The sequence below is a fragment of the Typopeltis vanoorti genome, chromosome 7 (genome assembly GCF_054136105.1).
Source record: "Typopeltis vanoorti isolate ZY-2024b chromosome 7, IOZ_Tvanoo_1.0, whole genome shotgun sequence".
Lineage (NCBI taxonomy): Eukaryota > Metazoa > Arthropoda > Arachnida > Uropygi > Thelyphonidae > Typopeltis > Typopeltis vanoorti.
In genome coordinates, this window is record NC_143555.1 from 6,802,755 (window position 1) to 6,814,827 (window position 12,073).

Here is a 12,073-nt window from a genome sequence, read left to right on the forward strand (position 1 = left end):
GGAACTTTTGATATGCTTTCTTCTTTTTCTTTACTGCCTCTTTAACTTCCTGTGTCCACCATAGAGTTCTGATTTTTCTATCCCTGCAGACAACCTCACCACATGCCTCTCTGGCTGAATCAATCAATGTTTTCTTAAAAGCTTGCCACTGAATCTCCAAGGTTTGGTTCCTGTTCTCAAACACTTTCATTTTTTCTTGAATACCTTTGTGTGTTTTAGTCTACAGTTCACATCTGAGAGCTGCACAACTTTTATTCACTGTACAACTTTTTTAAATGTTCTGCTTTTCAAAATGAAATTCAATTTTATCCTGCTCAAGACTAAATAGTGATCACTTCCAATTTCAAATCCTCTGTATACTCTGGTGTCTTGCACCAGGGAGGAAAACATCACTATCAACAATAACATAGTCAATGAGACTTTTCTTATACCTTACCTCTTCTCTCCATTTGTGCACATTTTTATTTTGAAATGTGGTGTTAGTGATAACCAGTCCATGTCCTGAGCAGAAATCCAACAGATATTTGCCATTATTATTATTTTTGCTCTTTTCTCCAAATTTTCCCAAAATATTTTTGTAAGTCTGACAATCATTTCCTACTCTGCTCTTTAGATTCCAACAAGGACCAGCTTTCCCTTTTTCATTGCGTTAGTTGCTTTCTCTAAAGCATCAAAAAAATTCCTCCACTTCTACCTTAGTAGAACCTTTTGTGGGACCATAGGCACAAATAAGTCTCATTGTCCAGTTCCCCATTCTCATATTTGCCCACATTACTCTACTTGAGACTGACTACCATTCAAGAAGATTAGCCTCGTATTTTGTGTTGAATACTATGGCTACTCCTTCTTTTCCTTGATTGTCATTGCCTGAATATAACATTTTGTATTTATTGCTCAGAAAGATCTCACCAGTTTTTGTCTTTTTTTTTTTCTTGGTCACCCCTATTATGTCGATCTGGTACTTATCTAATTCCTCAGCTAGCTCCATTTCTTTGCCTGAATGGCAAAGAAATGAAGCTAGAATAAATTCTTATGTTGATAGTACTGATCTTTAACTCTGATGATGTTAAGTTGGGGGGTATGTTTCAGATTTGTTTCAGTAGCAGACTTTTTGCTGTTTGCTCTGGTTCCCTGGCAAAAAACAATGAGTGGCCTTGTTTAACTGGGTGATGCCCAGCCAGCATGGAATTCTGTTATGTTGTTCCATCATTTTGTATTTTGGTTTAAGCCAATAAGAATACAATTTGGTCAGCTAAATCCCAAATTGCCAGCCCATCCTTGTTCGTTCAGTATCCAGGTAGATCCAGATATAGTTCAGAGCCAGATACCTAACACAGTGCACCACGAGAAGGTGAGGATTGGACATTAGGTCAGAAGGCCTGGTCGGTTCTCTGCATTCCTTTAAAGGCTATGTGGAGGTCTCCTCTCAGTTATACAGCTTTGACCCTTAAGCACCCTCATACAATTGCATTCATTCTTTAAACTGAACCCACACATTCATGGCATCCCTTTCTCTTCCCACATTTCTGCTAACACATTCATAATCTTTACACTGCTTTGTTATACCTGGAAGATATCGAAGACCTTTCCTATGACACTATTATATTTTATGCTTCTCAACAACCTTTTGATATTCAGTGTCACATTCTACTTGTTTCCAGTCAAGTAATTTGTTCCTACTACTACTACTACTACTACCACTACTAACTCTTCTGCTCACTTACTCCTCATGTTGAATATATCAAAATATAGAAGATAAATATTAGAATGCTGAATGCTGGAAAAATGTTCTGGAGGCTAGTGAAAAAAGTTTAGAAATGGAGGAAAGAGTACTGTAAAAGAAATCAAAGGTGATAAAGGTGATATAAAAAAAAAAGATAAGCATATCATAGATGTCTGGAGTAATTAATTACTTTGAAAGACTTAAACAAAACATGTAATGACAGAACAGTAGAAAATTTGCAAGAGGACTGCAAACAGGAATGTATATATATATATATATATTAATACTTGAGATAGAAAAAGCCATAAAAACTTGAAATGTGGAAAGGGCGCTGCAGTAGATGATATTCGACTAGAAATGCTTAAATATGGAGATATACAAGTTTTGTAGAGGTTACACAGCATAAGACCTAACAGTTCCCTTCTATAAAAAATGAGAATAAAATTAAATTAGAAAAATAGATTTTTCCCCCCTCTACTAAGTGTTCCAGGTGTCAGATTTATGCAAGCATACTTGAGAAGAGGCTACAAAATATTGACAAAGAAAAACTTCATGCTGAATTCGAACCAAACAGAGGTTGTCAAAATCAGATTTTCACTTTACAACAAATAGTTGAGAAATCATGAGAATATAACAATTATCTGGGTTTAAGTTTGCAGATCTGGAAAAGGCATATAAAAGGTGCCTACAAAAAAGCCCTTCAAAATATTACAATTACATGAAGTAAATGGATCATTCTACAGAGCAATACACAGTATACTTAAGTTGTAAGTCAGCAATTAAAATTGAAATAAAATATAGAAAGATGGTTTGATGTTAAATCACGTGTAAGACCAGGATGCACAGTATCTCCACTCTTATTCACATCAATGTGGATCACCTGATAAATAAATTCCGTGTGATGATACTGCGTCCCCCCCCCTTTTACAGGAGTTCACGGTACCATCTAGTCCCCCCAAATTTTATCCGGGCTCAGGAACCAACATAGGCTACGAATCAGACCTATGGCTGGGTCAGTATTCCTGACTGTAATTTGTGTGTCCTCAGACCGGTTTGGCTGCTTGCGGGATGAAAAACCTCAGATAAACAGGGGGAAAAACCCTGCTATCCATGCCCAAGACCGGCTAACTTGGCTATGGCTGAGGAAGATCCTTTAGCTCCTCATGTCGTTGACAGGAATCGAACTTAGGACACTCCTTCCCCAGGCAAATGGTTACGAAGCACGAAGCCACTAGGCTAACCATGCGGACTGATCACTTGATGAAAGAAAGTCATACTAAACCTAATCTTAGAAGTGGATAATGTCAAACTTAGCTCTTTGCTTTATGCAGATGATGTGCACTCCTAAACACATCCAATGCAGGTCTCTAGGATCTTCAATCAGGAATAAAGGAGATGAAACAGTTAGTCCAAAGATTATTAGGATCAGTAAAACATGGTTGATGGAAGATGATATACTGACAGGAATAGAAGTGGAAGGTACAGCATATTTCATCATGATAGGAAAGACAAATGCATATAAGTGATAAGTTGTGTCCTATCAGAACAGAGGATTTGGAGAGGAATGGCACTAATGGTTGAAGAGCATATGGCGTGAGGTGGGCAGGACAGTATATTTAGTAGCATGTTACTATAGGACAGGGAATACAGAGGGTGAACAGCAGGAAATGTTTAGGCAGTGAGTGATCATTATGCAGTGGCTACATGGAGATTTTAACTTCAACAGTATAAACTGGAAACAATTAAGAATTAAACTTAGTTGGATAGCCTTTGGACAACATCAAGAAGCACTCAAAGCACTCTGACTTAAAAGAAAAATATTCGACAGTTGTATAGTTCCAGTCATGACATATAGAAGAGGAACAACTTTGACTAAATAATTTCCTATGAGTAATGAAGATTACTCATAGGAAAGCGGAAATATCACTACTCAGTATTACTGATATCTAGATAGAAAGATCAGAGCTCAGACCAGGGTGAGCAAATTTATAACAGTCATTAAAAGATCCAAATGGCAATGGGCAGGCCATATTGCAAGAAGGAACACACAAAAAACGACAAAGTTGATATCAGAATGGTATCCTAGAGATGGAAAGAGAGCTACATGAAGACCAAAGACATGGTGGGAGGATGAGATTAAAGAGATGGCACGAACTCAATGGCATCAAAAGGCTAAGACAGGAATGAATGGAGTAATCTGGGGGAGGCCCTTGTCCAGCAATGAACAGAAAATAGATGATGATATTATCACTAAAATGCATATAATTTTTTTGCCAGTTATAAAACAGGAAAGAAGAGTGTAATGTGCTGCCAGTGACAACCTGTGAACTGGATTTGTAGTCATATAGAAAAATTCACTGATACAGACAGAATGAAAAAAGAATGAGTAAGAATTTAAATCTATGGTACCTAGCAGTAGCTGCAAAGCCTACTGAGGAAGCTCCCATCATCAACAAGATCATCTGTTGATTAACAATGTTATAATCCATACTGGTGATTATTTATTACATGAGAGATTTCCAGGTGGTATAGAAGTTGGTTATTAATGATTTTTTCCAATACTTTGGAAAGGATTGAAAATGAGAATTTTGACAATAATTTGAAGATTGGAGTACAACTTTTACAGTTCCTGTCTATAAAAAGAGAAATAAAACTGAATATGAGAATTACTGAGAGATTTATGTAAGTAGAAATTGCTGAGAAAAACTGTGGAAGGGAAGCTTGGTGAAAAACAAGCTGGATTCAGACCAAATAGAGGTTGTCAGGATCAGATTTTCACTTTACGACAAACTGCTGAGAAATCATGTATATACAACAAAGATCTGTATTTAAGTTTTGTAGACCTGCAAAAGGCACATGACAAGGTGCCAATAGGAAAGCTGTTCAAAATGCTCCAAAATGGGAGAATGGGACATTATATCAAGCATAGTCTCTATTTAAGCTATAAGTCAGCAGTTTGAACTGAAGGAGACACAGAAAGAGGGTTTGATGTAAAATCAGGTGTGTGATAAGGGTATACATTATTTACACTGTTATTATCTATATGGATCATATTATGAAGAAAACTGGTATTAAATTTGATATCAAAACTGGAGTTGTTAATCTCAGCTCTTTACTTCATGCAGATAACATGTTAGGCTCTTAAATAAATCCATATAAGTCTACAGAATTCTCTCTAAACTGAATAACTTCTATAATATATTTGGTATGAAAATCAGCAATAAAAAGACAAAGACAATGAAAATAGACAGAAGCACAGAAAACATCAACTGCATTCTGAATGGACAACCTACAGAACACATAAAACATTTAAGCTATTTAGGCACAATTTTCAGTGAAGATGGTAAATTAAATATGGAAATAGACAACAGAATTAGTAAAGCTGATATGATAGGAATTCAATTGAATAAATTCATAGAATAAGTAAGAAATTAAAACACCAAACTAGCTGTACACAAGACAGTGTTTAAACCTTAAACCAACCAATGTTATAAAAAAAAATTTAACTTATGGATCTGGTAGCTATTTTATAAATATATAAATATTTATTTATAGATATGAGAGCTCTGAGAAAGATTAGGGGAGTGAACAGATGGCATTAATGACAATATCATATTAAAATGAGGATATCAGGAAAGACCTTCACATTGTCAACATTGAGGAATGTGTTAGAGCTAATCTCAGGTAGCCTGATTGCCTGAACAGAATGGGAGAGGAAAGGTTAGCAAAACAAGTGTTTTTGCCAGAATGGCAAGAAAAAGACTCTGAAGAAGACCAAGGTCTTGGTGGATTAATACAGTGAGATATGGATTAAATGACAGAAATATACGATCTGATAACACTGTAGTCTTGACAGATAACAGATTAATTTGTTATCAAGAGTGTAAACTTCAGAATCAATGAACTGCCATCAGGACCAAAGTTTTTGATATCCAGTTTGGACAAGATTCTTTTGATCTCTTTCTGATGAAAATCAAAGGGCAGCATCAAATATTACATGTTCGGATGGTATGAGGGCATTCATCAAGATTAACAATGCAAGAATTAGAATAAAAATAAGGCATTAAGAGAAAATTTTTCATAGGTAATAATGCAGTACACCTAACTAGGTGCAAAAAATCATACTGAGTATAATACAAGATACAAAGACTAGAAGACTTCGATTTGGCAAGCTTAGTAATATATAGTGAGGATATTAAATATCTGTCATCATTTTATAACCAAGTAAATGAAACATAAAAGTTATGAATATTACAAGTGAGTTTATAAGCATAAAACTTCAGCATAGGATTTGCTTTGGCTTGCATTGCTTAAAAGACAAAAGAAAGTCTTTGCCATCTTGCATTTCTGCCTGGTCTCTGATGAAAATCCATAATTCAAAGGAGGTGTCAGGCCAGTGAAACCTAATCAATGCACCAATAAAAGGAGAAATACATGACTTGTAGCAGAGTCCGTGTCTTTGAAGTACTGCAAACCAAGGCAACTTTTATGCTAAAAGTTTATTCTCATAAACTCTCTGGTAGAGTTCAAAACTTTTGTTTCATTAATTTGGTGTTTAAAATTATAATAGATACTTATGATCTCTTTACAGATGGTGGTAATGTTTAATGGAATGAAATCATTACAATAAAAGAAGTAAAGAACCAGAGGTCATTCCTGGAAGCTGTATAAGGAAGGTGTGAGCACGGGAGTGAGAAGCAGATTTTTTGCATGCACAGTTGTGAATGACTGGAATACCTTGCCAGGGAGGGTGGTGTCTGCAAAGAATTTGAGTGTGTTTAAGGCATGGTATGATGAGCTGTGTGTATGACAAAAGGACCTCCTAGATGGGTCTTTGACTCCATGGGGTCTTGGGATGATAATAATAATAATAATATTTGAGCATTTCTGGTTGAATATCATCTACTCCTGCTTCCCCTTTCAACATTTCATATTTCTGTGGAAAAGAAGCTGAAGTAGATGATATTCAATGCTTTTTTCCACCTCAAGTATTGCTACATATTCCTCATGGCATTACTCTTCAATATTTTCACCTTCTGTCACTGCTTATCTTATTTAACAATCTTTTAAGGCAATTAAAATGGGATCCACAGAGGGATACTTCATACTCACTTGGTGTGGTTATACTGAAAGAAGTGGAAGAAACAAGGAATCTTGGGACGAATGAAAATAGATTTGAAGTTCCAAGGATATATTGCAAAGGTTGTGAAGACATCTCAAAGAATTGCTGCTAAGGAGGCCACTGACCACAAGAGATAAAAGTGTGGTACCGTACAGATGTGAGACCCTTCAACACTTCTGCACATGTCAGAAGAAGGAGAATCCATTCCAATAATAGGGTAATCAATCCATCTTGTGGGATGAGTTGTTTATTATTACACGTCAGAAAAGTAACTTTTCTTTTATGAACATTTAGTTTTTAAAGTGGTAACTATTCTGCTTGTATAACAGTTGGAAAATTTTACGTATAAAGCAAGTGATTTCGTGTGTTGGTGAAATCACTAGGGTCTTGGATCTGTGGTCAGACATCAATTGTGAAAGTGATCATGAGGTCTGGAAAGTAGTCAAACAGGAAAAAGTTATCAAGAAGGCTCATGTGGAACTATAAGGTGGGTAATGATGAGAAGCTCTATAGTCAACTGGTATTAATATATAAATTAAAGATACAAAGAAATTATATTCTTGGTTTAATCCTTGGTTTAGTATTTTAGTAATAAGGTGTGACACCTTTTGGCTACTTGTATATGAAAATATGACTTCTGCATTACTTCAGCCTTGGTATCACTTCTGGGTCTGGCTCCCACTGATGAGACCTCAATAAAGGTCAAAACCAGTCTGAGTAATGACCTTTCCCATAATGCATAGCATTATACATGTCTGCAAGGATATGTGCTTTGCATTATGGGATACTAAGGCAAGTTATGTGAAGTCATTAGCTTCTATATATATGTTGCCCCAGTCCTGAAAATACTTCAGATGCAAACTTCGTTTGCTTATACTTAGATAAAGGATTAAGCCAAGTATATAATTTCTTGGTATCTTTAATTTATAGTATAAACAAAAGATGGGTCATTAACAGAAAATTAGCATACACAAATCTAAGTTGATAACAGCTATTTCTTTCCCATAACAAGAAATCAAGAAAACCACTGAATGATAAACATCACCAGAAATGATGCTATTAGTTGGTTGTGATTATATTCATAAAGGTGTTTGTGTTTTAAAATTAAGAATGGCACTTTGTGAATTTTTACCATGAAGGTAGTGTTAACAGTTGTCTTATTTTACTTTGTTATAAATGGTCTTGGTAACAGAATTTCTAGTTGGGGGGTACAGTGAAATCTTGATTTCAATGTCCTTAAGATGTTTGTTTTTTGTTAGAAATGGCAGCTCATTTTTTTTTTTTGAATGATGAATGTGGTGTTATATGGCTATTCTCTCTCTCTCTTTTTCAGTGATGGCATTTGTTTGTATTCCAGTAGACGATTTTGTGTTAGGGAGACTTCATATCAATTTCACTGACATTTAATTATCAGATTAGCATTTTTAAGGGATGCCAGCCAGAGATGTTTGGTAGTGTATCTTTGGTTCTTGATAACCACATTTTTGATACTGGCTTTATGGTATTGCTAAGGTATTTTTGTTTCTGTAAGAATCACTGATATATTAATTTTACTGTCAACATTTTAAAGGTCATGTTAGCGTTCAAAGGCCACAAACTAGAGGTGTTTGGTAGTGTATTATTTGTTTTTGGTAAGAGTGTTTGGCAGTGTATCATTTGTTTTTGGTAAGAGTGTTTGTGGTAATTTTGTGTTATTTGGATATGTTTGTAAATTTTCAGTTGTAAATAAATTATGTAGAAATAACAGCAAAAAAAAATATTTGTTTTTCATGTTCTTTGTAACCTAAGACTGTTATATGTTGCATTCTGTAGGCACTGGTAGTGTTTATTTTTTCACTTGTTGATAGTCATTTTTATGTTCTTGTTTCTGTCAATAGTTGTTCTAGGATTCCCACTAACGTTATTGATTTTATTCACTTAGAGGTTTCCTTTGGCTATTTTTGTTGTTTTTTTCTGCCTCAGATTCCCTTGACATTTTATATGTCTACACAAACAAATAACTTAACCTCTTCGTTCAGTTCTTGCTTACATTTCTTCATTTTATATGCAGATGCAGTATTAAGGGTGATTTTTGCTCCTGCATGTTTTCTTATGTTATGATTACTGTACTGTTTATTAATGTTATCTATTTTGTTTTCAACTGTTTTTGTAGACAACACTTTCATGTATATGCATTGTTGGTTTGTATGTTGTTGTTTTTGTTTTTTTTTGTTTGATTTCTGTCATTTCAGTTATCAGAATGAAGTAGCTGTTGTATCGTACACATTATGATAGGAAAACTGGCATGTAAAAGTTCAAAATTTATTACAAGTAATTTGTAAATTAAGAGCATATGTAACAACATTAATTACTCTGTAAATCCAGTGGTTTACAATGTTGTTTGCATAAATGTACAATGAATGTTAGCATCAAATAAATATATCGTCAACACTACATTTGGAAATCTCTTCACGCCAAAAATTAATAACCACTTAAGTGCAATACTTAATATACCAATATGATTGAGGGCAAAAGAAATTTCTATACCACCACTATATGTGGTTAAAATCATTTTGCCTATTAAGATTACGTGAATTAGTTTTCAAATATGATAAACTAAAAAAAAAAAAAAAATCCACAATATTACAGACAATAACAAGTGTCAGGATTTAGAGCCATAAGATGGGAGCAGTTTTCTGCTGTATGCTCCTGAAAAGCTTTCATTCCCTGATTGCCTAGATTCGCTATCAGTGAAGGCTTGAAGGATGGGGACAGGCTAACCACTCTCTTCCAAAGCTAGAAATAAAGGAACTCCACCTACTTCCTGTAGGAAATAACAATCATAAGATTTTATTTTTAAATGATCAACTCAGATGAGTAGGGTTTCTAACAGGCGTACTTACCTATATCAATTCCAGTGATGCTACTGTGATCAGAAGTTGCATTTAACAGGTCTTCGAGCCACAGGATGTAATTCAGTCGCTGTGGTACCGTTGGAATCAAATGGTGTGGAGGAATGTCTACTTCTAACCCAAAATCGTTTTTTAACAGGGTACAAGTCAAAGCACGCAATGCTGAAGGATCCTTGAAATCGATATGCACTTTACCAGAAAGATCCTGAATTGCATGGTTTCGAAATTGAGGATATTTTATAGCAAGTTGCTTGAAGTCAGGCCGGTTTCTGTAAATATTACGCGTGTGCATGAATCTATTAAATGCCATTCTGTCAACCGCGTTGCCATTTAATATTAATGAATTACGTTTATGTTGTCACAGCAGAAAAAGAAAACCAATTTATTTTCACACAGTTTAACACAACTTAATTTGCACTAAATTCTGAATTCCTAAAAAAAAAAATAATAATAATTTTACCTAAATCTGTTTGTTTGAGAACAGTTCTCAAAATTTTAAAATATGCGAGATGTTCCTTTAAGGTGATTATATTTGTCGCTCACATACTTTTTTTTTTTTTTTTAGATTGTTATTATTAGTAACTAAAATGCAAATACTACATGATTTTCGTTTGTAAGGAAGGCAAAATGCTCTTTGCCAATAACATTACATTGCCGAGTATGCACTATAGTGCCATCTACCTCACAATCGCCCGAGCACGATTGTATTGTAGGGAAATTTTTAAATGCAGTTTAAAGTTATATGAATTAAGTTCAACGATGTTTGTCGGTCACCTCTGTGTAGCTCAGTGGATGTGGCGTTTGCACACCATCGCGCTAGGCCGCACGAAGGAAGACTTGGTTTCGAGTCTAGTCGGCGACTAGAGGAAAATTTTTCTAAGCCTTTTTTCGACCGGTTCCCGAGTTAGTCGATCTCTGGCACGGGCAAGCAGGTTTTTCCTCCCGGAAACTCGGGTTTTTCGTCCTGTAAACTCAAGAAAATCGACCGTAGAACCCACATTATTTTCAGACATTAAAATATATTGTGTTAGGGTTAGAGACCACGAGATGGCGGCACATTTGAGCCGTCTCTCTTCACTGCGTACCGCTTAATTAGTGATAGCCTTGGGCCATCTGTCTCTGATTGGGTACCAGTGGAGATTGAACTGCCCACTCAGTCTCCAAAAGTTAGATAGGGCTAAATGGCCTCGCCTACTCCCGTATATACGGGAATAAAAAGGCGTTAGCTGATTTTTTTTTTTTTTTTTTTTTCTCTTCCGTCTTCCTTTGGGGGATTCTCGTCTTCTTGTGAATAGTATCGTTGTGCTTTTCTGGGGGTTTAATTGTAGTCGCCAGTCTGCAAACCATTTTTCTAGATTCAGGATGATGTCTTGTAGTTTTTTGGTCACGAGATGTGGTTGGAAGATCTGGCTAGTATAGCCGTGTCATCTGCATAGAGAGCGATGGCGGGTATGACGGGATTTTGAGGGATGTGTGCCATGTAGATGTTGAACAGGATCGGGGCCAGCAGTGATCCTTAAAGAACTCCGGCCAGGATTTTTCGTTGGATTGAGACTGCATCATTTATTTTCACTTGCATCTTCCTGTTTGTGAGGTATGACTTAATAAGATGTATCATGTTTAGTAGAAGATTTGTGATGATAAGTTTGTAAAGGAGGCCTTGGTGCCAGATCTTATCGAAGGCCTTTGAGCTGTCTAGGAACACAGCTCGGGTGTGTTGATTCCAGTTAAATCCTGTAGTGATGTGTTCTACCAGTCTATGGATCTGATGGGTGGTGCTGTGGTTCTTGCCGGAAGCCAAATTGTTCTTGTGGAATGATGTTTAATTGGTTGATATGATCTTGGAGTCTGATGAGAATGATTTTCTCTGCTATTTTTTCTAAGTTGGATAGCAGGCTGATGAGATGGTAATTTTCTGGTAGGTGTGGGTCTTTGCCTGGCTTGTGAATTGGGATGATGTTGGCTATTTTCCATGACTGAGGGAAGTGCTGCCATTTGAGGATGGAGTTTATGATGTTTGCAAGATGTACTATGGCTTTGTGTGGTAGTGCCTTGATGACTTTGTTAGTGACGCCGTCAGGACCTGGGACTTTTTTTGTTCTTGAGATGGTTGATGATGCCGATTATTTCAGTAGGTGAGGTAGGCTTAATAGGGTTTGGGTTTTCGTTGGGACGATTTATTGTGAGCCTGACTTTACGATGGATCTTGTATACGTGACTGATGTTTAAGTTCTCGTATGCAGGACTGCATTGTTTTTCTAGGTCTCTTGCTATGGTTATTCCCTAATAGGGAATAGGCGAGGCCTTTATACCCTATCTAGCTTTTGGAGACTGAGT

General features: G+C 36.0%; 1 protein-coding gene across 1 annotated transcript in view; it reads right to left on the bottom strand.

Moving 5' to 3' along the window:
• Window positions 1-10,369, bottom strand: part of LOC150104469 (U6 small nuclear RNA (adenine-(43)-N(6))-methyltransferase) — a 64,837-nt gene extending 54,468 nt beyond the window's left edge. The window contains exon 1 of the mRNA XM_090395647.1: window positions 9,728-10,369. Coding sequence (XP_090251773.1) covers window positions 9,728-10,046 — 319 coding nt within the window. The 5' untranslated portion in view covers window positions 10,047-10,369. The remainder of the gene's footprint in view (window positions 1-9,727) is intronic.
• Between the last annotated feature and the right edge of the window lie 1,704 nt (window positions 10,370-12,073).